Source organism: Macaca nemestrina, chromosome 8 (genome assembly GCF_043159975.1).
Source record: "Macaca nemestrina isolate mMacNem1 chromosome 8, mMacNem.hap1, whole genome shotgun sequence".
In the NCBI taxonomy this organism is placed as follows: domain Eukaryota; kingdom Metazoa; phylum Chordata; class Mammalia; order Primates; family Cercopithecidae; genus Macaca; species Macaca nemestrina.
This window is the reverse complement of record NC_092132.1, coordinates 125,622,707-125,650,548: the sequence shown is the minus strand read 5'-3', so window position 1 is coordinate 125,650,548 and position 27,842 is coordinate 125,622,707. Positions and strand designations below refer to the sequence as shown.

At 42.4% G+C, this 27,842-nt stretch overlaps 1 protein-coding gene across 3 annotated transcripts in view; it reads right to left on the bottom strand.

Moving 5' to 3' along the window:
- Positions 1 to 27,842, bottom strand: part of LOC105481987 (integrator complex subunit 9) — a 126,955-nt gene that overhangs the window by 43,684 nt on the left and 55,429 nt on the right. For all 3 annotated transcript variants that reach the window (XM_011741786.3, XM_071068447.1, XM_011741787.2), the window contains 4 exons: positions 24,913 to 25,052; positions 22,589 to 22,675; positions 4,130 to 4,250; positions 3,209 to 3,343 (listed from right to left, as the gene is read on the bottom strand). In XM_011741786.3, the coding sequence (XP_011740088.1) occupies positions 3,209 to 3,343; positions 4,130 to 4,250; positions 22,589 to 22,675; positions 24,913 to 25,052 (483 nt within the window). The remainder of the gene's footprint in view (positions 1 to 3,208; positions 3,344 to 4,129; positions 4,251 to 22,588; positions 22,676 to 24,912; positions 25,053 to 27,842) is intronic.

Sequence of the window (27,842 nt, the reverse complement as noted above, 5' to 3'; positions counted from 1 at the left end):
TCAAACCAAAACTTTTCTCATCCCTGCCAATTCAACACAGAATCCAATTACGTGGGTAAAGAAAAATCTAATTTTTTTCTTTTTTACATATAACACAGGTCGCCAGCTAGAAATTAAAATTAATTACTTAGGTATGTTGCTCATTACTTTCAAGACATTATTTTCCCTTTAAATTTATGAATCTTGTAAGAATAATTTACTGGAAATTACATCAATAGTACTGTAAAGGCTTTGAACTAAGCAGGACAAATCAGAAGAGTTGGCAGCCAAGTCATCTTTCTCTCTTTTATGGAAGAACACATCAGGAATGATAGAAGATGCCAATAAAAAATTTTGATTCAATGAACCAGATGATGGTGACATTGATGGGCTTTTGATTTCAATAACCAGGAAGGGCCCAGAATTCCGCTAGATGGAGGAAAAAATAGCAGCGTCCCCTCTAGACCCTGAGATGAAACTTGGCTATAAAAGAAAGTATAAAGAAATAATGCAGAATGGCAGCTCAGACATCCTATTATTCCCCACTAGAGCACAGCATGGTTCTCCCCATATTAAAATGGGTCTGTTAATTATTGACTTAGCCATTCCATAATGCATGCTTATATCAACACATCATGCATACCATAAATATATACAGTTTTTATTTGTAATTAAAAGATGAATAATTTCTTTACTTATGGATAGTGCTCTCACAAACATGGTGAATGTTCTTCACACCCACTGAACTTTGTGTAAGAAGCATGGTCAGCACCAACTCCACAGAGTGACACGGTACAAGAAGGGCAAAGATGATCTGTATGCTGAGGGAAAGTGGCTTAATGGCAGGAAGGAGTGGCTATGCAGGCAGACCAAGCCAATCTTCTGGAAAAAGGCTAAAACTACAAATGAGATTGTGCTAAAGCTTAAGTGTTGGGCCCAACTGCAGATCTAAGAGAATGCTGGCTACTAAGAGACATAAGCATTTTTAACTGGGAAGGGATAAAAGGAGAAAACACCAAGTGATCCAGTTCTTAGCTTCATTTTTGTTTGTATTATGAAGACAATAAAAATTTGAGGTTATGTTAAGAAATAAATAGGCCAGGTGTGGTGGCTATAGTCCTAGCTACTTGGGAGGATTGCTTGAGCCCAGGAGTTTGAGATTACCAGTGAGCTATGATTGCACCACTGTACTCCAGTCTGAGTGACAGAACAAGACCTTCTCTCTCTCTGTAAATGGATGTAGATAAATAAATGGAATATGGACTCCCACAAGTTACCTAATGTATCTATATACCCATTCAACAGCTAACTAATGTCCCCCACTCCCTATTACAAACATAGAAATAACCAACATTCAGGAAATGAACAGTAAATTATTTAGAAATACCTAAAAAGGAGTAAGTATCACATTCATAACAATGTTTATATGTGCTGGGCTTCTTGCTAAATATGACTGGAATGAGTAACTTAAAACCTTCCAATAGTTTCCCTCTCCATATTAAAATAAAACCAAAATTCTTCCTCACAGCCTGCTAGCACTACATGACATGGTGTCTGCCACTCTCTTGGACCTCACTGCTGACCACCATGCTGAGACCACAATAGCCTTCTCTGCCCTTCAAATTATTCTTGCTTTAGGGGCCCTTCACTGGCCATCCCTTTATAATACAAACACTCACAGCTTCACGTGGCTAATTTTTCTGTTTTTCTTTCTCTTTTTTTTTTTTTTTTTTGAGATGGAGTCTTGCTCTGTCACCCAGGCTGGGTGCAGCACACGATCTCGGCTCACTGCAACCTCTGTCTCCCGAGTTCAAGTGGTTCTCCTGCCTCAGCTTCCCAAGTAGCTGGGATCACAGGTGTACACCATCACACCTAATTTTTGTGTTTTTAATAGAGACGGGGTTTCACCATGTTGGCCAGGTTGGTCTCGAACTTCTGACCTAAAGTGATCCACCTGGCCGGGCGTGGTGGCTCAAGCCTGTAATCCCAGCACTTTGGGAGGGCGAGACGGGCGGATCACGAGGTCAGGAGATCGAGACCATCCTGGCTAACGCGGTGAAACCCCGTCTCTACTAAAAAATACAAAAAACTAGCCAGGCGCAGTGGCGGGCACCTGTAGTCCCAGCTACTTGGGAGGCTGAGGCAGGAGAATGGCGTAAACCCCGGAGGCGGAGCTTGCAGTGAGCTGAGATCCGGCCACTGCACTGCAGCCTGGGCAACAGAGAGAGACTCCGTCTCAAAAAAAAAAAAAAAAAAAAGGGATCCACTTGTCTTGGCCTCCCAAAATGCTGGGATTCACAGGCATGAGTCACCATACCCAAACTTTTTTTTTTTTTTTTTCTTGAGGCAGAATCTCACTCTGTTACCCACACTGGAGTGCAGTGGCGCAATCTTGGCTGACTGCAACCTCTGCTTCCCAGGCTCAAGCGATCCTTCTGCCTTAGCCTCTTGAGTAGCTGGGCCCACAGCATGTGCCACCACACCCGGCTAATTTTTGTATTTTTTGTAGAGACAGGGTTTTGCCATATTGCCCAAGCTGGTCCTGAACTCCTAGGCTCAAGCAGTTATCCCATTTTGGCCTCTCGAAGTGATGGGATTACAGGTGTGAGCCACTGCGCCCAGCCAACATGGCTTACCTCTCCAGATCTCAGTTAAGTGAGATCTTCCCACCGGTTTTCCTGGGCACCCAATCTAAACCAGTCTCCAGCGCTCTGAAAATCATCCTGATTTACTGTTTTCAGTACTTGTATCACAATAGGAAATGGCCATACACTTTATTTTTTTACCTACTATACACCATCCTCTCCCCAACATCATCAACTCCCCTACAACATAAGATCCACAAGAGTGGCTTTGCCCATTGGTCACCACTGAATCCCCAATACCCAGATGTGTGCATGACACTTGACACTTGGCCCTTGGGAAGGATTTTAAACAGCTAATATTTGCTGAGTAAATGCATAACTATCTGTGTCCCACATTAGGCTATGGTCTTTGGAAGGACTGTGGGAATTTCAGAACCCTAGTGGTGACCCTCAAGGTAGCAGGACTATTTCAGAGAAACCTGTAGGCCAAAATGTTGGGATTCAAATAGTCTACCTTGGCTAGAGTGTATCTGTAGAAAACCAAATTGGGAAGATTTAAAAATGGCTGATGGTACCCTGGACACATTCCGAATTTGAGTTAAGTAACCAAAAAGCTGAGTTGCAAGAAGAGAATTTGGAAATACCTGGGGGTGTGTGGTAAGCAAGGAGGATCCAGAGACATAAGACACTTTCTCGTAATGAGACTGGATGATCCAGTTGGAGCTCCCAAGGGCATAGCCAGAGCTCAGAGGCGTCACCTGGACTGCACCAAAAAGCTCCTAAAAGAGAACCACAGTAAGAATGTGCAATGAGCTTACAGTGACAGTCACACAAGGTAATTCTGGAGGGAAAAACAACAGAAATATCCTCAGTTTAAAAACAAAAAATATTTTAAAGTAAACCAGAGACTGGGTGCAATGGCTCACGCCTGTAATCCCAGCACTTTGGGAGGCTGAGGCCGGTGGAACGCATGAACCCAGCCTGGGCAACGTGGCGAAACCCTGTCTCTACAAAAAAATACAAAAATTAGCTGGGCATGGTGGCACATGCCTGTAGTCCCCAAGTAGCTACTTGGGGCAGGAGGATCACATGAGCCTGGGAAGTCGAGGCTGCAGTGACCCGTGTTTGTGCCACTGTACTCTAGCCTGGGTAACAAAGTGGGACCTTGTCTCAGTCAATCAATCAATAAAGTAAACTACAAAGTTTAAGGAAAACAGAAAGATGATGGAGATCATCATGCTCCAAATATAGAAAGCAATCCTATAATCTGTACTTGTCACCTGAGAGCTCCAGCCCTCTTCCATATCCCTAGGCACTCAAGGTTCACACATTAAAAGGGAGAGATGAAATATTACCATACAGACCAAAGATACGCTTTGGCTTTCCTTTTTCATTTTCAGTTAGGTGTTAGGCCCTTGTTCCTGACTGGAACGGAGGAAAGAACAGAGGCTCTGGATCCTCAGTAACGGAATGGCTTTAAAAACGTAACTATAGGATCCTTCGAAACAATAACAATATGAACGGAAAGCATTCATAAATGACTGAAATGTAATATGAATACTCACAATTTTCTGAGAATATCCCACCAGCTGGATTTTACTAAGGGCAGAGTTCACCTCTTGCATTGTATAGCATCTTCTCCAGGTTGACACTTCCACTGCATCCTTGAGAGGAGAAGGTAACAGCCTGCAAATGGATCACAATATCAACTACCGGGTGAACATTTCTTCATGTTCTACAGCATTCCTTTCAGTAATTTGTCCATTTGATCTAAATGGTTTAATTTACTGGCATATAATTGTTCATAGGATTCCTTTATGATCGTTTCTCTTTTTTTATTTTTACTTTTTTTGAGACAGAGTCTCACTGTGTCACCAGGCTAGAGTGCTACGGTGCAATCTTGGCTCACTGCAACCTCTGCCTCCCGGGTTCAAGCGATTCTCCGGACTCAGCCTCCTAAGTAGCTGGAATTACAGGTGCCCACCACCATGCCCAGCTACTTTTTGTACTTTTAGTAGAGATGGGGTTTCACCATGTTGACCATGATGGTCTCGACCTCCTGACCTTGTGACAGGCCCGCCTCAGCCTCCCAAAGTGCTGGGATTACAGGTGTGAGCCACCGTGCCCAGCCATTTCTTTTCTTTTCTTTTCTTTTAAATAGAAACATGGTCTTGCTATGTTGCCCAATATGTGTCAACAGAAAAACGTTTTATCATTTGCTCCAAAAGAATCAGAAGGAGACCTGAAGAGTAACTTCCCTGACATTCACTGTACAATACAGGTCCAAGTACTGGGGTGAAATGAATGCATGCCATTAGCCTCTCCTCTCTCTCCTGAAACAACACTGAACAAAAGAGGAGGGCTACACACACACACGCATACACACACACACACACACACACTCACACACACCGTTAAGACAAAGAGAATGAGAAGAGACAATAGCAAGGCATTTTAGAAAGCAGAAAGACAAATGATAACTGACTTAGTAGGCCCAGGAAAGTTCAATGCAAATGTTTAATTTCTACTGCAGAACCCACAAAAAGTATGGCAACTGAAAACAACAGGTATATCTGGAAGTTGAATCAATCTAAAAACAAGAGGAATTGTTGAAAAAATAGATGAGATTCTTAGAACCTTCCAGATCTCCTCATTCCTTCCATATAGCTCAGCGGCTGTCCCTTCTCCTCTCAGATATGCTACCAGAGATTGTTCTCTGGAGGGAGTAAAAATAGAAATCTGGACTAGGGGAAACCATCAACTGAGGCAGCCTTCCTAAACAAAAATTCATATATTTAGAGAATCAACGTTCCTCTCTTCATTTGGCTGCCAGAGCACTATGAGTAAGCTTATACCCTCCAGGGTAGGGGGCTGAAAGAATCTTCTCTGAAGAATCCGATCAGCCTCAAAGAAAAAAAATTAATGAAAAGATCCTAACACAGGGGGTTCCACAAAGAAACCGCTCAACCAGATTACTTTATGGTAAAGTCTGGAATTGAATAAGCCCTACTCATGGCACACACACTTTCTAATTAGTTTTTTTTTTTTTTTTAATTTTCCAACTCTTAAACATGAGCCAGTAAGCCAAGAACTACCATAAATTTGAGAAAAGTCTCTAAAATAATAAAGGCTTCAAATGGGGGCAGAGGAGCAGGTAGGGAAATTAGAAGAAATAAATTAGGCAGGTAGAAGAAAACTTTAAGTTAAACAGCTTGTCCTTACTATCGTTAGAAAAATAAGATAGTATAGCTAAGAAATGAGAAGAGATTGCTACAGAAAAAAGATTAAGAGAATAAAAAGAGCTGTTAGAAATTAGAAATACAATGTCATACAGAGAGTGAAAGCATGCCAACAATACATCAGAATTTCAAAATAAGCGAAAAAGATTTAAAAGTTATACAAACACGAAAGAGGCACATACATGAAAAACTAGCAAAGCTTATAAATGACATGACAGAACTCAATACAGAATTAGAAATAAAAGAAAACATCACTTTGGAAATGAAGACTAAACTACAGGTTGAGCATCCCAAATCTGAAAACCTGGACGGTGCGGTGGTTCACACCTGTAATACCAGCACTTTGGGAGGCCGAGGTGGGCGGATTGCCTGAGCTCAGGAGTTTGAGACCAGCCTGGGCAACACTGAAACCCATCTCTACTAAAAATACAAAAATTACCTGGGTGTGGTGGCGGGCGCCTGTAGTCCCAGCTACTCAGGAGGCCAAGGCAGGAGAATCGCTTGAACCCGGGAGGCAGAGCTTGCAGTGAGCCAAGAATCTCACCACTGCACTCCAGCCTGGGTGACAGAGACTCCCTCTCAGAAAAAAAAAAAAAAAAAATCTGAAAACCTGAGATCAGAAATGCTCTAAAATCTGCAACTTTTTGAGTGCAAACATGATGCTCAAAGGAAATGCTCACTGGATTACTTTGGATTTGGGATTTGGGATGCTCAATCAGCAATATTCCAAATTGGAAAAAATCTGAAGTCTGAAACACTTTGGTCCCAAGTATTTCACATCCGGGACACTCAACCTGTAACAGAAACACAAGAGTAGATTAACACAATAGATAATGACACAAGAAAAATGGGAAGAAAAAATAGCAAAAAGAAATGACGAGATTTAAACAATTCAAAAGAAACAAATGTTGAAGACAGATAAGCAAGATGCCACATAAGGGTAATAGTAGTCCCTAACAGAAAACCAAGTGAGAAAATAAAAATTAATACTCATAACATTCAATTACTAAATATTATAATTGCTAAAATAAAGAGACATGAAAGCACACACTAAAAGAACATAGTGCACACTTGAGAATACTGACCCAGAACAATGAACGCCAGACATATTCTGTGAAAGTATTTAGACAACAAGCAAACCTTTGGGATCTAGGAAAAGAGCAAGTGACTTACCAAGGAAAGAAAATTAGATTTTATCAGTGGTTTTAACAGCAATGTTTAATATTAGAAAAAAATAGGAGAACATATTTAAGATACTCAAAGAAAGAAAATGCAAGCCAAGGACTATATATCTAGCAAAACTGACTTTCAAGGCCAAAGATCACAGAGAAACAATTATGAACATGCAGGAACTCAGGGAATACTGTTCTTGTGATCCTATCCCGAGAAATCTACTGAGAACTGAGTTTCAGACAATCAGAATGATTAAAGAAACCAGTATGAATGGGCCAGTAGTGAGCATTAAATATACAGTTGCTAGTAGCTGACAGACTAAATGAAGGTTAAAAGGAAGGGAGGATAGTATGTAACGAATATATATTCTGACAACACAGATACGGTACAAGTGTAAAAAGAACCGGGCGCGGTGGCTCAAGCCTGTAATCCCAGCACTTTGGGAGGCCAAGACGGGCGGATCACGAGGTCAGGAGATCGAGACCATCCTGGTTAATACGGTGAAACCCCGTCTCTACTAAAAAGTACAAAAAACTAGCCGGGCGAGGTGGCGGGCTCCTGTGGTCCCAGCTACTTGGGAGGCTGAGGCAGGAGAATGGCGTGAACCCGGGAGGCGGAGCTTGGAGTGAGCTGAGATCTGGCCACTGCACTCCAGCCTGGGCGACAGAGCAAGACTCCGTCTCAAAAAAAAAAAAAAAAAAAAAGGAAAAAAGAAAGTGGGGGGAAATATATATGCTCTGTTCTCCAAAGAGTACTAGAAACAATGACCAATTGAGTAGCAATGAGCATTGCTAACAACCAAAATGGGATCTTAAAATTCCACTTCCCATTGGAGAAACCAGGGTTTCTTGGAGAAATGGGTAATTTAGGGAAGAGAATGTACAAGAAGAGTCTTAAACATCCTGCTATCACAGATGGCAAGGAAACAATCAAAGACTATGAGGGTCACAATAAATGACCTAGGGGACAATGAGTCTGTTTTCATGCTTCTGATAAAGACATACCTGAGACTGAGAAGAAAAGTAGGCCGGGCGCGGTGGCTCAAGCCTGTAATCCCAGCACTTTGGGAGGCCGAGACGGGCGGATCACGAGGTCAGGAGATCAAGACCATCCTGGCTAACGCGGTGAAACCCCGTCTCTACTAAAAAATACAAAAAACTAGCCGGGCGAGGTGGCGGGCGCCTGTAGTCCCAGCTACTTGGGAGGCTGAGGCAGGAGAATGGCGTAAACCCCGGAGGCGGAGCTTGCAGTGAGCTGAGATCCGGCCACTGCACTCCCGCCTGGGCGACAGAGTGAGACTCCGTCTCAAAAAAAAAGGAAAGTAGGTTTAATTTGACTTACAGTTCCACATGGCTGGGGAGGCCTCAGAATCATGGCGGGAGGCGAAAGATACTTCTCACACGGCGGTGGGTGGCAAGAGAAAATGAGGAAGAAGCAAAAGCAGAAGCCCCTGATAAACCCATCAGATCTTGTGAGACTTATTCACTATCATGAGAATAGCACAGGAAAAACTGGTCCGCATGATTCTATTATCTCCCCCTGGGTCCCTCCCACAACATGTGGGAATTCTGGGAGATACAATTCAAGTTGACATTTGGGTGGGGACAGAGGCAAACCGTATCAACACCTGACAAGGCTTTCAGTGTTCAAAGATGGGACAATTTCAGCTGAAACAACCACCACCACCACCACCACCACCACCCAATGAGTTGAAACCATGCAATATTTCAGAGGGGGCTGTGATTGGATTGGAGCTTTTGAGTTGCTGGGAATGTTCTCTTCCTTGACTAGGGGGGTGGCTTTAAGAGTGGTTGCTGTATAGTAATTAATAATTAAGCAATATATTAGTTTTGTGTGTTTTGATATCTCTGGGTTGTTTTTTTTTTTTTTTTTTTTTTTTGCTGCTGTTGTTTTTAGACAAGGTCTTGCTCTGTCACCCAGGCTGGAGGGCAGTGGCATAATCACAGCATACTGCGGCCTCAACTTCCTAAGCTCAAGTGATCCTCCTGCCTCAGCTTCCAAAGTAGCTGGGACTACAGGTGTGTGCCACCATGCCCGGCTCGGTTTATTTTTTGTAGAGATGGGATTTTGCCACGTTGCCCATGCTGGACTCAAGCAATCTGCCCACCGTGGCCTCCCAAAGTGCTGGGATTATGGGCATGACTAATATCTGTCTTTTATATTACAATAAAAAGGTTAATTTAACAATCAGAAGAATTTATGTTAAAAAATATTACAGCAGGAATGAAACACGGATAGAAGGCTTGGGAAATGAAGTTAAGGGAATTCTGCAGAAGAACAAACAAAAAGAAAAACAGATGGAAAAGAGGAGAGAAAAATATTTACATGACAATCTAGGAAGTTCAGCATCTAATAGCAAGAGTTGCAGAAAGAACACAGAAAAGGGAAGTAGAAAACTTTTTTTAAAACCAGAATTAAAATTCTTAATTTTCTAAATTGGGAATTGGCAAACCTTTTCCATAAGTGGTTGCAGGTATTTTAAGCTTTGCAGATCACATACAGTCTCCACCACAACTATTCAGCTTAGTCGCGTAACAGCATACACAATATGTAAATAAGCGTGGCTGTGTTCTGATAACGCTTTATAAAAACAGTGGTGGGCCAGATTTGGCCCAGAAACAGTGCTGGCCAACAGTTGCCACTCCTGTTCTAAATTGAAAGGGCCCATTAAGTACTCAGCACATGAATGAAACTGCTTTAGTAAGATCCATCATCATGAACTCAAGGAATAAAGATTCTAAAAGCTATCATATGGGAATCAAGAGGTACAAACTAAAGATCTAGGCTCAAAACAGCACTGGACATTTCAACAACACTCCTGGAAGCTAGAAGAAAATATAATAATGTTTTCAACATTGTAAGAGAAAATTATATCTAATGTAGATTTCTGTCAAATAGTTTGAGGGTTATTTCTACCAAATAGTTTTAGATGTGCAGATTCAGAAAATTTACTTCCCACACATTCTTTGTCAGGGAGTTGCTGGAGGATGTGGCCTGAAAAATCAAGGAGTAAACAAGAAAATGGAAGACTCAGAAAACAGAGCTTCTAACAGAAGCAAAAGAAGTCTTTGGGATAATGGTGAGGAAAATCCTCAGCTGAAAGCCATGGCATTGGGCCCAAGACAGCTGACATCAGAGAGAGAAGGCTGGGGAGAGGACTTTTCAAGGAGATAAAAGTTGTCTGAATACCTATGGAGACTGAACATGATGGGTGGCAGGATATGCCACCCCAAAATATGCCACTTCAGCATAAAGGTTAGTTTGAGGTAAAGGCACCTGAGAAACAGCAGGTGCAGGAAGAGCTCTCTGACCTCCTCTTTTTCCTCCTGAAAGGAGATGAAATCCCCATATGGAAGATGTCCTCCCTATAGCAGGAGGAAAGTAACACTTTATCTGTAGGGAAAGGGAATGGAGTTTGAGAAAAACCTGTACCAGCAAAACTTGTTAAACCCTGATCTTCCCAGTCACTTCTCCACCCAATTGACTGCTCTGGCCCAAGTCCCCTTCCCTTGTCACATTTTCCCAACGTCCTGCTCTTTGTCCAACTCAGTGTCTGCGTTCAACTCTAACTGCTCCTTTGGGTCTTCATTCTCCTGTGCGGACTCCTACATATATGTAATTTAATCAAATGTGTATGCCTTTCTTCTGTTAACCTGTTTTATGTCAGTTTAATTCTTAGGCACAACTGGATACCCTAAGAGGGTAGAGGAGAAATTTTAATCACTTACAAACATATTGAGGAGAGACAAGTAGGGGAAGAGTATAGAGACAATAGGTACATAAAATAACTACACAAATAAGAAAACAAGGTAATTAACTCAAGGGAAAACAAAAAGTTGCGCAAGATAGAAAAAATAATCCTAACAATCTTATACGGCCAGTGAATTGCATTTATACAGCCATAACAATGGAAACACTGAATTAAGATTTAACCAGAACAGCACATAGATCAAATCGTTCCTGTGCTTTTTACCCTTGTTTCTTTGGCAACAAAGTATCAATGATCCATTGTCATTACCTTCTACATAAACAGATACATGAAGATTTTCTTACTCACTTATCTTAGGTACACATAGTGAACTGCTTTATGTTTTGCAATATTTATTCTATACATATTTACTTAGCACTGACTGTGGTCTCGGGACGTAAGTCACATAAGGGGAATGACACGCACAATACAGGGCTTCTGTTCACACTGTGCTTAAGTCTAAGAAAAATTTAACAGAACAAGGCAACAAAAGGGATGCCAAAGGACTCGAGTCATTCTTGCCTACAGGCTGGCCTTCCCTCCCAGAAAGGCCTAAACAATATACTACAAATGCAAATCTCAAGATCGTATCATCCCCCAACTTCAATGGTTCACCAATACATTGAGGATAAAATCCAAGGCTCTCAGCATGACTTCCTAAGGCCCTTCTTTATCTGGGCGCTGCTTTTGCCTGTACTGTCTATACCGGGCTTTTTCAGTGCAAGGCCCTGCTTGCCTGCACCCCACCTACTTAAGTCCCTCTGTCTTCTACATTTTGAGTGGACAACACTTACTTGCTCTTGCTTAAAACCTAGACACATCTGTCACTTTCTCTCAGATCTTGTGACCCCAGTCTAGGCTAGGTGCACACTCACATGCTCTTCAGGAAGGCTGGCTGGCCCTGAGTCTGGCAGGAGTGCAGGGAAGTGGCACAGAAGCTCCCTCTGGACTGAGGCCACCTCAGGGTCTGCTGCTCCTGCATCTCTTACCTCCACATCCCCATAACTCACGACTGCCTGCTTTGAGGAAGGAGATATTTCTCTCAGAGGCACTGGTAAATAAGGAAAAAAGAGAATTTACAACCAGACAAGTCTAGGTTTACATCCTGGAGTTAGCTCTTCACCTCCAAGCCTCAGTTTCCTCATCTATAAAATGGAGAGAATACTACCTTCCTTTGAGAGTTTCTCTGCAATGGGGAAATGATGTATAATATAATGCATGTGAAGTGTCTGGTGCAGAAGAGATGCTGAGTCAAGGTTTGTCTCCAGCCCTGCTCCAACACAGCCCAAGGAGCATATGCATTTCTCTACAATACTGCAGTGGACTCCAACCCAAGGAGATTGACTCTGACTGGCAGCAATGATTCTGAACTTGAGAGGCCTCAAGGAAAAACCCAAGGTTCTACCCAGCTTTGACTCCTCCTTTAAGTTCTCAGGATCAGGCAGCCCAGGGGCTTGAACCTCCTGGGGCTGCCCTGCACAGAAAATGAAGACCTCTCACTTTGGACCCAGTAGCAGCCAAAGAGTTTCTTGACTTAAAAATGCCAGAGCTGGAAGGCTGTCATGGGAGTGGCTAGAGAGCAGGGACTGTGATGAATAATGATGAATAACACTTGCAACTCCAACCACATCTCTCCATTCAGTTGAATTTCTTTCACATTGTCCCCAGCTTTGCCAGGGCCCTGCAACAGTCACCTCTCTTAAAGGCTGACTAGAAAGTCACACACAAGGCCAGAACTATGCCTGCTTTCTTTCTGTGATCTTCCTTACCTATTATTTGACAACCAGTACTGCCATTACCCAGAACACCATACCACGTGGGCTTTCCTTCCTGCTAGCTCTGTCTTCTCTTGATGGCCCTTCCCAGCACAGTCTCCCCTTTCCATCTAGGACAACACCCTGTGAAAATTCAGCAGACTAAGAACTGGAACAGCCGAGCTAAAAAAGAGGCTTTGGTCACTTTAATGTTTTCATTGTGTGTGGAGATGAAACAGTCTTACACTCAGCTTATTGAGTACTAGCAGTGTTCTGACCAAACCCTTAGAAGGGAAAGAGGGAAGCACGAAGATGCAAAGCATCTACAACTTTTGTCCTCAACAGCCCAGAACTTATTTCTAGAGAAATTACCGGTGTTTCAAATAGGGACACAATTTTCTTAAGCAAAACAAAAGGCTCCTGAAGATCCAAGTATATTTCAGCCTGAATCTTTCCCATCTTTTCTTTTAAACTAAATGGTATGGAAATCATAAACTTACGTTCTACAAAAACTGAAGAAAGCATGTTTATACAGAAATTTTCACTACAGATGATTTTTGCTAATCAGATCCATAGAACACTGTAGTTAGAAGGAGAACAGTCTTGTTAAATTCGCCTTTTGTTTTGTATTTTACTAATACCCACTGAAAAGAGTAATGTGTATCTTTTTATCCCATTGTTATCATATGATTCACACAGCAATATTTTTTCGTTTTTGTCTCCTCAGCATTGAGCACAGTGCCCAATATAAATGACACTCAAAAGAAAAAAAGTTCAGTTGCTATCCCAGGAAAGAAAAGAACCAGCAATGCAATTATCAACATGTCCCCTCTGAACTGCACCACATTTGGGTAGAGGTGAGCCCTATAACTGTGAGAGGTGGTGAAAAAAATCAGGGAGGAGCTCAGGGGTAACCCAGAAGAGGAAAGTCAAGTTATCCCCACTGCCTCTGGTTCAGTCTGACCTGCCCGGTTCAGGGTTTTGTGGCAGGCGCTTCTGCCATGGCTCCAAGTGACCCCCACCTACAGGATTCACCCCCTTGTGGAATCCTCTCCTCAGTGTGAGCTGGATCAAGTGGCTTGCTTCTAATATGACAAAGATGATGATGGGCTGTCACTTCGGTGGTTAGGTTACAGAAGACTAGGACTTCTATCTTGCTCACTCTCTTGCCCGCTTGGAATGGTCTCTTTTTCCTCATTCAAGCCCTACTCAATCTGCCCAGCCCAGCCTAAGTCTTGCCATTTAGCCTCTATTTTCTCTGCTTGACAAGCTCCTTGAGTAGAGGACTAAATCTTAAATTTTTTTGGGTATTTTTCTACAAACTTATCATAATACCAGGCATTTGGCAGTTACTCAACAACTCTGAAATTCTCTGAATTTCATATTTCTGCCCACAAAGTCCTTTTGCTGACATCCTCTTTTATTCTTTCTAGATATTTAGTTACTTTGTTGTGCTTCTGCTATCTCCTAACACATCTTGTCTAACTTAGCTTTCCCAGAAACTCTCCTTAGGCTTACTTGAGGTCCCAATTACGGAGAGGCATTTATAGAGCCATTTAAAGCCATTAGAATTATTGGCTGATTTTGGATAAGAAGGATAAGGAAACCCAGAGGGAACTAGTTCTGTGTTTCTCTGGCTTTCTAATTTATCAAAGTCAAGTTCTCAGAGTCTAAATGCTTCATAAGTACTTTCTAAAGGATTTCATTGTTTTGCTTTGTTCTTACCACACTTGAGTGCCTGATGAACTTCTTTCCCAGGGCTCTGACATGATGCCAAAGCTCTGCGGCCTCTTCCTCCATCCTGCCAGCAAAAGCAGCACGCTTTTGTGTTTTTATTAAATATTAAGACTTTTAAGTCCAGAAGGACCACTTGGAAGGTGGTAAGTAAAAAACTGGCTGGGCATTAAGTGTTTGTTGAATGAATGAATGAATGAACAAAATTAATATAAGGAGAGAATACAAAGAAGATAGGAATCAAGAAAGTTCCCTGCCTGACTCTCATCACAGCAAAGGGCTTAACATGCCCGTTGGGGCTGGGATGGACTGGGTATGTTGGCAGAATAAGGACCCACATGGAGTTTGTGGAGCCTCAAAATGAAGTATGTTTCAATATTAACCAGAAACTAGGTTATAACCCCTGATGTTTATTTTAGATCAAATTATTGCTTAAAAAACAGCAATTGCTTAGGCTACCAAAGCATGACAGGAACAACTCTTGAGAGCAAGTCAATGATCTCTGCTCTAATCCTATGCTCATGGAAAAATTTCTTACCCATAATTTGAGGTCTTAAGTGGACTTCCTGGCTAGCATAGAGTGTCCTAGATAGAAGAGCCACTCTAGTTCTGGAGCCAGTCAGAGGTCTTACTTTAAAGTGATTAATCGGGATTTTTGTTTGTCACTCTACATCCTGGGAGTCTGGTCAGCATGAATCAGTCCCTCAGAGGCTAATCAACTCCGAGTGAAATGAAACAGTGAAGTGACTGGAATCGCAAAGCCCAACCAGCTGTGATGACTCCGTCAAAGCACTGCTGCTCTCTGAGGGCCTGCCTTAAGGAGCCTCTCTCTGGACAACTTTCAGAACTCTAACACAAGTGGACTTAGAGATAATTTAATTCTTATTTTACAGAAAAGATTGAGTCTAAGAGTCTGAGTGACAGTGACAGCTAACTACAGGTAACAGTGGAATTTGAAAACAGTTTTCCTTCTGCCCACTTGACTACCTTGCTTTCATCAGAAAGCCAGTGTCTGAAGGTACATTAGGCTGTGGAAGACAGATGTGTTCTGGTTAACAAAAGCAGATTATGTAAGCCACTTATCTTATTAAAGGAGACAAGGACACTGGCATTTATTGAGCACCTACTGGGTGACTGGCATAATTTTAAGAACTTAGTCATATTACTCATTTAGTCCTTACAATAATCCTATTAAGTTGTTAATATCGCTCCTATTTCATGAAGGAGGAAATAGAGCCTAGAAGGAATAAGTTGCCACAGTTACCAAGAAACAGATCTGAAATTCAAATACCAGTCTATTTGACCTCCAAGTACACACTTTTATCTTCTCTTCCTATCATAGAGTTAGTTGATAAACTGTACGCATACCCAAGGGGTGTCAGAGCAGAGGAACTTCAACTTGAACATGCATGGTTTTAAGTCTTTTTTGTTTTGTTTTGTTTTGTTTTGTTTTGAGATGGAATTTCACTCTTGTTGCCCAGGCTGGAGTGCAAATGGCACGATCTTGGCTCACCGCAACTTCCACCTCCTGGATTTAAGCGATTCTCCTGCCTCAGCCTCCCAAGTAGCTGGGACTATAGGTGTGACTAATTTTGTATTTTTAGCAGAGATGGGGTTTCACCATGTTGGTCATGCTGGTCTTGAACTCCTGACCTCAGGTGGTCCACCAGCCTTGGCCCCCCAAAGTGCTGAGATTACAGGAATGAGCCATCATGCCTGGCTAGTTTTAAGTCTTCTGTAAGGTATGAAGCCACATTTCAAGTTTCAAGTATTAAAAACTGCCATAAAAATTCAGCCAAGAATATATCAATGCTTAATTGCTTAATGCTTGCATGAGGATGATAATATGTTGTAATGATTTATCCTTATTGTAACTGTAGATTTCTAATCTTATAAAAAATGTTAGCTTTATACAAAAGAAGTACTAGAGGTGGGGTTACTTTCTTAAGTAGAATATCTTCCTTTATATTTTTCCATTAAAAACCTAAACTTAAGTGAGTGTGGGAAAGTCAGAGACCCAAAAATTATATTGTGAGGGATTCTCCTTTTCCTTCCCTTCAAAATCCATCTCTTTTTCAAGAGTAATCTGTAATGTCAAAGTTAGGAAGAAGGATGGCTAACTTCTTTGATATAAATCTCAAGGAGCACTGTCAACTGAGGCAGGAAGTTATACAGCTGCCAAAAAGTAGGAGTAATAGTTTTTTTTTTTTTGGTACATGTACTAATAATAAATCAAATGCTAATTCGAACTAACTTCAAATGATTTACGAGAATTTGTCAGATTCTTTTGACTGAGTTTGAAAATTTTTAATTTACTGTTTTCTTTAGTTGATAGTTTTATTAGTAATGTAAGCTACTAAGATGTATTAATTCTAGGCACTTGACAAGATCTGCTTTGAGTCTGCCTATATATAGTGTAAGTCAAAAATTGGGGGCTGAAGTCTCAAATCGAGTACCTCTCAAAGTACCTCTCAAAGAGGTTCTTTGCTCAGATCATACGGGATTTTATTCTAATGTAGGAGCCAACATTTCTAAAAAGATTTTTTAAAAGTCACATTTACAACATCTAGACTTTGAGTTCTAAGGAAGGCTTGGGAACTGTGGGCTCACATTCCCATATGGCCACGATCTGCTGGAGTTGCGAGTCAGCTGCCCCTATAGAGGGGTGTGGTCACTGGTCCACATTTTCCACCAGCCCATCTCACTCTGGTGTGTACCTTCCTCAGCCCTGTAGGCATGTGGACCTGTGATCCCTACTTTGGAAGACCTGGACAGGCAAAGCGCAAGAATGAAGAAAATAACAACAACAACAACAACAAAAAAAGAATGAAAACATAAAGAGAAGATACAGCCTACATAATGGGAAAAATTTTGGTGAACTAGATAGCAAAAAATAGCATTTGTCAATGTAGCATGCCACAGTAGTTTGGGACGCTAGATATCAACTAGCTTGTGATAGAGAGAAATCTAAAGGTGACGTAAATCCCTTAGCACAAACATTGTCCAAATGCAGCACTTTTAGAACTCTGGTCCAATATTAAATTCTAGGTGAATATTTCAAAAGAACTCTTTCGCTTGATGCCAATTAAAGAATAAATAGCTCTTATGGCCAAGCACAGTGGCTCATGCCTATAATCCCAGCACTTTGGCAAGCTGAGGTAGGCGGATCACTTGAGTTTGAGACCAACCTGGCCAACATGGTGAAACCCAAAAAACACAAAAATTAGCGAGCATGGAGGTGTGCACCTTTAGTCCCAGTTACTCAGCAAATTGATGAGGGATAATCGCTTGAACCCCGGGAGGTGGAGGCTGCAGTGAGCCGACATTGCACCACTGTACTCCAGTCTGGGTGACAGAGACCCTGTCTCAAAAAATTAAAAAAAAAAAAAAATAGCTCTTCAAATTCTTCTACCACTTCTAATATTTATGCTGAATTTATCTAGGAGAAAAAGAGAACACAGCTATGGAGTGTCTCTTTCACACCTCAGTATATTTTCCAATAATTAGACTCTTCCCTTTCTCTACCAATAACTATGGCTCATCTCATGCTGTCATGCTCAAAAATCAAAGCACAATCCTTGGCCAGGGTGAGAATCAAAGACGGCCTTCTCCAAAAGTGCAAGTTACTACTCTCCTTGCTCCTCTACCAAGTTAGTCTCAACAGTTTCTGATTTTTGCCCACAGTTCAACTAGCAGCTTCTTTTAAAAGGGCGATTTCCATTCTATTATAAAGATACATGCAAGTGTATGTTCACTGCAGCCCTATTCACAATAGCAAAGACATGGAATCAACCAAAATGGCCATCAATGATAGACTGGATTAAAAAAATGTGGTACCTATATACCATGGAATACTATGCAGCCATAAAAAGGAATGAGATCATGTGTGTTGCAGGGACATAGATGGAACTGAAGCCATTATCCTCAGCAAACTGAGGAACAGAAAACCAAACACTGCATGTTCTCACTTTTAAGTGGGAGCTAAACAATGAGAACACATGGACACAGGCAGGGGAACAACACACATTGGGGCCTCTCAGGGAGGGCGGAGTGGGGAGAGAGAGCATTAGGATAAACAGCTAATGCATACGGGGCTTACTACCTAGGTGATCGGTTGACAGGTGCAGCAAACCACCATGGCACATGTTTACCTATGTAACAAACCTGCATGTCCTACACGCATATCCCAGAACTTAAAATGAAAAAACTTTTAGAAAGGGAGATTTCTTTGCTGGGCGCGGTGGCTCAAGCCTGTAATCCCAGCACTTTGGGAGGCCGAGACGGGCGGATCACGAGGTCAGGAGATCGAGACCATCCTGGCTAATACGGTGAAACCCCGTCTCTACTAAAAATACAAAAAACTAGCCGGGCGAGGCGGCGGGCGCCTGTGGTCCCAGCTACTCGGGAGGCTGAGGCAGGAGAATGGCGGGAACCCGGGAGGCGGAGCTTGCAGTGAGCTGAGGTCCGGCCACTGCACTCCAGCCCGGGCGACAGAGCGAGACTCCGTCTCAAAAAAAAAAAAAAAAAGAAAGGGAGATTTCTTGTGCATCCTAGGAAATACCTTTCAGGCCCCTCCCTAGCCTTCTCCTCCTTTAGCCTCATTCATACTCTCCCTAATGTAGGTGGCACTTCTTTTGTGTGGCCAAATGGGAGGCAAAGAAAAAATGGCCGAGGATTGTGCCCAAGGTCACAAGAGAAAAGGTGAAGTAAGGATTTGGGGCTTCCTAAGACTTTGCCCAAGATTTGGGAGTCAGGAAACACTGCCTTTTTTTTTTTTTTTTTTTTTTTTTTTTTAGACAGCGTCCTTGCTCTGTCCCCCAGGCTGGAGTGCAGTGGCGTGATCTCAGCTTACTGCAACCTCTGCCTCGCAGGTTCAAGCGATTCTTCTGCCTCAGCCTTCTGAGTAGCTGGGACTACAGGTGTCCACCACTATGCCTGGCTAATTTTTTTTGTATTTTTGGTAGAGACGGGGTTTTACCATAGTGGCCAGGCTGGTCTTGGAACTCCTGACCTCAAGTGATCTGCCTGCATCGGTCTCCCAAAATGCTGGGATTACAGGCCTGAGTCACTGCACCTGGCCAAGAAATACTGACTTTTGAACACTATTTGTGGTGTGCCAAAATTATTTGCAGCAAAACACTATAAATGGTTTATATTTAAGAGGAAGAAGGGAGGTCAGAGCATGCATGTTCCATGGGAAAGAAAACAAAGTCCTGAGGTTTCTGAGAGGGAGATGTAGGGAACTGGGGTCCTGTCCAGTCCAGTGGGCACACGGGAGATGAAAACAAAAGAAGGGAGGTTATCAGAACTGAGGAAAAGAGAAAAGGGAGCTGGGAACAAGAATGCGGTACTGCACCAGGGCAGTCAGATCAAGGAGGCCATTCACATACACTCCAAAGACTTATATATGCACATGTCCAGAAAATGTTTCCTAATGTGAAGCCACGCCCACACTATACATCCCCAAACAAGGAAATGGACATTCAGAAGATCCTTAAAACACAGGAGAAAATGCACAGATAAGCCTACTTCCTCATCCCCTGACACAAGAAGCGGCTCACATGCATGTGAGAAGAGGCATGTGTGTGTGCACAAGAGGTGGCCCAGCAGATGGGTTAGGAGCATGGACCCTGCAGCCAGGCTAGCTGGCTGGCTGGGTTTGAATGCAAATCTTGCCACTCACTAGCTGTGTAACCTTGGACAAGTTATTTAATCTCTCTGTATCAGTTTTCTCTCCTGTAAAAAAGTAATAACACTGGCTGGGTGTGGTGGTTCACGTCTGTAATCCCAACACTGTGAGGCTGAGGTGGGCAGATCACGAGGTCATAAGTTTGAGACCAGCCTGGCCAATATGGTGAAACCCCATCTCTACTAAAAACACAAAAATTAGCCAGGCATGGTGGCACGCACCTGTAGTCCCAGCTACTCGGGAGGCTGAGGCAGAAGAATTGCTTGAACCTTGGGAGGCAGGGGTTGCAGTGAGCGGAGATCACACCACTGCACTCCAGCCTGGGAGACAGAGAGAAACTTCATCTCGGAAAAAAAAAAAATGTAGTAACACGACTACTTACCTACCTATTTATTAAAGGAATACATAAATTAAACAACACATTTAGAAGAGTGCCTGGCACACAACAAGTGTTACATAAGTAAAATAAATAACGTGTACAAAGGGATGCACGGAGGAGACTAATGCTCAAGCTCTGAAATAGTCACTATAGAAAAAGTGTATTCCTCTAGCTACGTATTTATATTCTAATCAAAAGAAGATCTGCAAAAACTAAGACATTCTAATGTTGAAATAAGCAGATGACTACAAATCGCTGATCTAGAAGGGAAAGAGAAACCAGTGCCAACTGGAAAAAAGTGGACTTGGGTAGGAGCATATGGAATATAAACTGCCTAAGAAATTATAAGACTATGCCGGGTGCAGTGACTCACACCTATAATCCCAGCACTTTGGGAGGCCGAGGTGGCTGGATTGTGAGGTCAAGAGATCAAGACCATTCCGGCCAACATGGTGAAACCCCATCTCTACTAAAATTACGAAAATTAGTTGGGCGTGGTGGCATGCACCTGTAGTCCCAGCTACTTGGGAGCCTGAGGCAGGAGAATCGCTTGAACCCTGGAGGCAGAGGTTGCAGTGAGCCAAGACTGCACCACTGCACTCCAGCCTGGGCGACAAAGTGAGACTCCGTCTCAAAAAAAATAAATAAATAAAATAAATAAAAGAAAAAGAAAAAGAAAACAAGAAATCAAAAGACTAGTTTTTACTCCAGATGTGATGCCACCATCAGAAGGTGGGGCTGCTGCAGGGCCTGGAGGTGAAGGCAGAATTGCTATGGTTAGAGAAAGCCCAGTGTGTTAACATCCACAGGGGTACTCTGTTGCCAATTTAAGTAAGAGAGCATGGAAGTGAAATTAAGCTGCTGCTTCTACCATATTTCTCCTTACTTCATCTCTTACAGCCTGGTTCCTGGACCTAGCACTCTAAGGCAACTCACCTCTTTGGGATTGTTAAGGACTTCCCCATTCCTATAGCCAAGGGCCTCATCTCCATTTTACTTGATATTCCTGCAGCATCTGAGACCAACAACAACCTATATTTTCTGAAACTTCCTTGTCCCTTGGCTTCCACTCAGCTCTCCTCTTACCTTCTTAATTACTTACAGCCTCTTTTACAGCTCTTACCAGTTCTTTTTAATTCTATCTCAGAAATTCCTTTGAAGTTAGACTTCAGGTTCATGCTCACAGATACTGCCTTAGTTCAAGGCTTTGTCATCTCCCCTGGATTTCAGCAGTCACACTGCTGGTCCTCCTGCCTGTCTCTGCATTCCCGTCCATCCTTTACGCTACTTCCAGAGTTACCTTCCCCAAAACAAATGTGGTCATCTGCCTCCTTATAAACCTTCACTGGCCGAATTCACACTCTCAACAATATAAAACTCAAGTTTCACATATGAGAATCTTCATTCTCTTGCTCCAACTCACCCCTTTACTTGCACCTCTCACCTCTCTACTTACCCTAATCCACACTGAACATCTCACTGTTTCCTGAATATACTATGTCCCATGACACCATGCCTGGACTTCTCTTCTCAACCTCTGCAATAGGGACAAGTCCATTTCTTCTTCCAAGACCCACCTCAACTGTCATCTCCTAAGGAATGTCCTTCTCAGCCTCCCTAAGCAGGGTTCTTCAGTTTCAGAGTGCCTACAGCACTGTGGGTAAACATCTTTTTTTTGTTTGTTTGTTTGAGATGGAGTTTCACTCCTGCTGCCCAGGCTGTAGCGCAATGGCACAATCTCGGCTCACTGAAACCTCTGCCTTCTGGGTTCAAGCAGTTCTCCTGCCTCAGCCTCCGGAATAGCTGTGATTACAGGCATGCGCTACCACCCGGCTAATTTTTTTGTATTTTTCGTAGAGACGGGGTTTCTCCATGTTGGTCAGGCTGTTCTCAAACTCCCAAACTCAGGTGATCTGCCCATCTCGGCCTCCCAAAGTGCTGGGATTACAAGCATGAGCCACCGCGCCTAGCTGGCAAACATCTCTTCTAAGACATGCCATGCAAAATGTAACTGACCTGAGTTATCTGATTTTCCATTAAACTTTGAGCACCTCATGGACAGAGCCAATTGTTTCTAAAAACTCCAGTACCCAGAATAGCACCTTGCACATAGTTGCCTCTCAAAAAACATTGGTTGAATCAAATGTAACCCTTTCATGTATTAGGAAAAAGAGAATCTTTAATATAACCAAATCATTGTTTAAGCATAGAAGAAGAAATCAAATGAGACTGCTTTGCAAAGCACCTGGCGCTATAGTCTCTGGGAAGAGAGTGGTCTGTTCCTCACCTCTGAATGTCCTTATTCTTCCACAAGGAGGCAGACTGAGCCTTTGGCACTCTTTCAATGAAATTCACCAGCTCTTCCATGAGAAGCCTGAGTTTAAAGAAAAAAAGTGAGGAACACCCATTAAAAAATTAGAGAAACACCCTACTCTAACAGTTGGCCAGGAGAAATGACTTGCCCACCTCCTCCTACACCATCTCATCATCATCTTCCTCTCTGCTGCACATAAACTTGATCACCAGTTGATATTAAGTTAAACAAAATCCTCACTCTCTTATTGCATTTCCGTGCTAAAAATCCTGAACTTAAATAATTTAATTCACCTTTAAAACAAGCCTGGCCCGTTTATTGTCTCTAAACATAGAAATACACAAGCCTGTTTTAACTCTCACTCTAAGATCTCTACCTTTATGTTACTAAAAATACATAGGGAGAAGTTAAATGACTGTCAAGTATCTAATTTTGGTGACACAGCAGGGAATGGGCAGGATTTTTTTTTTTAAATTACAATATTAAATGAACTTATTTTTTTTTGAGACTGAGTTTCACTCTTGTTGCCTAGGCTGGAGTGCAATGGCACAATCTCAGCTCATTGCAACCTCCGCCTCCTGGGTTCAAGCGATTCTCCTGCCTCAGCCACCCGAGTAGCTGGGATTACAGGCACCTGCCACCACACAGAGCTAATTTTTTGTATTTTTAGTAGAGACAGGGTTTCACCGTGTTGGCCAGGTTGGTCTCGAACTCCTGACCTCAGGCGAATCCACCTGTCTCGGCTTCTCAAAGTGCTGGGATTACAGGCGTGAGCCACCACGGCCGGCCTAAATGAACATTTTAAATGGATAAAATAAGTTTTCTTGACATGTTTTAGGAATTAGCAAAATTCCATCTGGAAGAATACTCCAAGGACAAATGGAGTAGGCTGCTAAATGCAGAAGGCTAGCTCTCTCTGAGATGAGCTGGAGTACCACAGAACCAGGGATGAGGAATCTAAGAAATGCTGCGCTATCAGTTGGATCAAGGTACACAGGCTTTGGGGATTCACAGGACAGAGAACTGCGGGAATTCTTGATGGCCAGAGGATGACCACAAAGCTAGAAATGGATTTAACACCTTGAATCCTCATTCCTAATCTAATACTGGTGATACGTATTGACTTAAATCCCCTCCAAGCTAACATATACATACTGTTAAGCCATTAATGTATTAGTATTTGAAAGCTAAACAACTTCATTTCATTCTCATTTATTTATTTGGCCTAATACCATCTCCTCCTTCCATCTTGAAGGAAGAGTGCTAGTTTCAACATCTCAAGACCTGTGATTCCAGCTCACTGGTGTCCTGGATGTAGCTTTCATAGGAACAGTATGGTGTGCTGATCCTCACTGCTTTAACTTTTCCAGACTAGAGGCTAGTTTTTTAGCTTATCCTCTCAATTGAAATTGATGCATCACTTTGAGTGTTTTACTTTCCTATGAGAGCCCTTTCTCAGCAACCTTATGGTTACATACACAGTGCAGGTAATATGGTTTGACATAAAAACAAGAAAACACATTATTTCATCTATAAGACTCTAGAATCCAACCTAGGAGTCTACAGCAATTCTTAAGTCTCACATTTTGGGACCTGACAGTTTCAACTTATACCATTCTTATTCTTTCAAAAAAATAAATTGACAAATTTTTTTTTCTGGAGTAATTTTCTTTACCTAATTTCTCACTAAATGATACTATGGTTACTTGTGGTAACCACCCGTGTCACAAAGGCTTAGTAGGGGCAGAGAAAGGGATGGCAGAGGCTTCTTAGAGTCAAAGGAAAACTGCAGTTTTACTCCTAGATTGCTCAGTTTCACTCCATCAACAGCAGAGACAACTTAACCATCTATTTACTTATCTATCCTATATTTTCTACAAGCTGTCTCCATTTATAGTCTACAACAAACCACAAAAGGGGGAATTTTTGAAAGCAAAGCAATAAAATGTCTTCTTAAAGATGCTACACTTTTTCTCTTTGAAGCCCTCTGCCTTGCATCTTTGTGGCATCTTCCTAAACATTACCTCCCCTAATTAGTATCCTCTGTACAGCTGTCTCCATGAACTCCTTCCAATTAATTTATAAGAAAAAGACCAACAAGGCTACTTGCACCATCAATCCTTAGGCATTTCCAATGAACATTCCTCATCTAGAGAGTCGCCTACTCCTGCCTGTTCTTTGGGTTAGTTGTTCAGAAGGAAGTAACCACCAGCTCTGGTATAATACTGTGACAGCGTCGTCACTGAAGGAGGAGCTCCGTAGCCACATCCTAGCGGGATCAGAATCAACCCTCTCACCTGCCGATCTGGACGGTCGGTTCCGTGGCATACACTGTGCCCGTGAAGCCAGTGTGCTCGGTGATGTATGGCAGCGCCATCATACAGTGATAGTTAGAGATGAGAATCACATCTACCGTAGACAGATCTATTAGCTCGGTCTGAAAAGAAAGGGAGGGAATGATATATATCTGTTCAGGGATCGATCAATATGATGTGACTAAAAAACGATGTTGTCAGAATGCAGAGAAGTAGTTTCTGTATTGCAGAATAACAATGGCTTTCTCTGCAACACTGCCATTCTCTCATTTGAAGAGGTTTTCTACACTGACATTAAGTAGCAGGACAGGATGGCCAGCAATGAGAACACAGCCAGCCCAGAGGCAGCACTCTGATTTTACTAGAACAGAATTCTTCTGAATTAGACTTATGAGGTTAAATGACAGCAGGACCCTTCGGCAGCTGCTGCCAGGCAAGTGAAACCAGGTAACTGGAAGCAGAGAGAGCAGCATATAGGCTGCAAGCATACACTAGAACACAACACCCCACTGCTACAGATTAATGGGCAATGGGGACGCAGCACACAGAAACCAGCTCTTCAAAAGCCAGATGGAGAGACAATTGTTTTGGTTTTTCTTTTGAGGTAACTTTTGTTAGTTTAGTGCTGGTTATAGAGCTCTCCAAAAAAGCAGAGTGGCAGTCATGAAAGGAAATTATCTTTTCATCTTCCATCCTAATCTTAACCCCAGATCTGTGCTTTGAAGTTCATCACTAAGGTCATGTAAAAAGGGAGAAAAGACAGGTTAGCAGGTGAGGGAAAAGGCTATCCAAGTTTGGGTAAATTTTAGGAAAACACCTAAAATTCTTCCATATATTTAAGTCCTACCAGTCTGTCAAGGCGCAATTCTCTTCTTCCACTAGGTCTTCCTGATTTGCTCACAAGATAGAAACCACAACTTCCTCAGAACTCCCAAAGTATTGTATGTGTAACTCAATTTTTAAATTTTTATTTATTTTTGAGACAGAGTAGCTGGGATTACAGATGTGCCCTACCACGCCTGGCTAATTTTTGTATTTTTAGTAGAGATGGGGTTTCGCCACGTTGGCTAAGCTGGTCTCAAACTCCTGACCTCAAGTGATCCGGCCAGTCTCCCAAAGTGGTGGGATTACAGCAAGCCACCAAGCCTGGTCTGTATGTGTAACTCTTATGACAGTTCACAATCTATACACAACACCTCAAAGTAGCACTTTGTCCTGTGTGACTCCTCTGTCCCCTCCCACCTGTGGCAGCCAGTACTTAACAAGCCTTGGTGTGCTTCTGTTGAAGGAATGCAGCTTTATTAGTGGCATGTTCTGGGAGAAGTGAGACACCGTGGTTCAGAGACAACCCGTCACTCACAGGGCCCTCCGCCGTGGAGGTACATTTCCCATAACTCTGGGAAATGTACGGTGCACTAAGGAAAAGCAAGTGACTCGGTTAAGAGGTGGGTCCTTGAGATAATACATCCCCACGAAGAAGAAATAAGAAGGATGATGTGACACAAGCAGATGAAGAGAGGCAGGGTGCCATTCTGGCTATGGGTATTTTTCAGTTGAGTAAGTTTACAAACAAAATGAGTAACTTAATAAAGATGCCAGGCAGCATTGGCCCCCAAGGATAGGATGCCAGCAGAGCTCATAAACTACTCAGTGCCAGGGTACTGCTGTCTGTGTGAACACCATGCCTAATGAACAGCCAACCCATCCTAACCTTCACCCCAAGTTGTGCACTGCCCTTGCAAGACAGTGTCCTCCTCATGAAGGACCATATAACTCTTTGCTGGTCCTACTCTCCACTACCTCCCTAGCATCATTTTTAAACAAATAGGGAAATTAAGACGGAGTAGCACAGTGATAGATCCAGAAGAAAACAATGCGAATCACACTGAAGCAACAATAAAGCTGAAAACCATCGCCACCAGTCCTCATGTATACAGAAACTGGGTGAGAAAACTTGAAATTTCTCTTTAATGTCTAAGAACCAGCCCACAGAGTCTAGAATTAAAAAAATAAAAAAGTATTCTGTTGGTATATATAAAAAATGTATGCTGACATAAAACATTTTTCCTCTGAGAAATTTAAATTCCAAACCACATTTATATACATGTAACTCTTGACCAACACAGGGGTTAGGGGTGCTGACCCCCTGGACAGTTGAAAATAACTTTTGACTCCCCTCAAACTTAACTATTAATAGCCTACTGTTGACTAGAAGCCTTCCTAATAACATAATTAACACATACTTCGCATATACACTATATACTATATTCTTACAATAAAATAAGCTAGAGAAAAGAAAACGTTATTAAGAAAATCATAAGGAGCCAGATGTGGTGGCTCATACCTGTAATCCCAGCACTTTGCGGGGCTGAGGTGGGAGGACTGCTTGAGGCCAGGAGTTTGAGACCAGCCTGGTTAACGTAGTGAGACCTAATGTTTAAACAATTAGCCAGGCATGGTGCTGCACACCTGTAGTCCCATCTACTCAGAGGCTGAGACAGGAGGATCACTTGAGCCCAGGAGGTCGAGGCTGCAGTGAATTATGATTGTACCATCACACTTCAGGCTGGGCAATAAAGTGAGACCCCATCTCAAAAACAAAAAAAATCATAAGGAAAAGAAAATACATTTACTATCCATTAAGTGGAAGTGAATCATCATAGAGGTCTTTATTTTTGTCATCTTCACATTAAACAGACTGAGGAGAAGGAGGAAGAGGGGTTGGTCTTGTTGGCTTGGGTGGCAGAGAGGAAGAAGTGTAGGAGGTAGAAGGCAAGGTAGGAGAAGCCAGCACACTCGGAGTGCTTACGGATATATGTCATAATTTGTTTGACATTTTCACATTTTCATTTCTCTAAAAATGTTTCTATATGGTATCAACCCTTCTTCCACCATTTTAGTTTCTGTGCCCA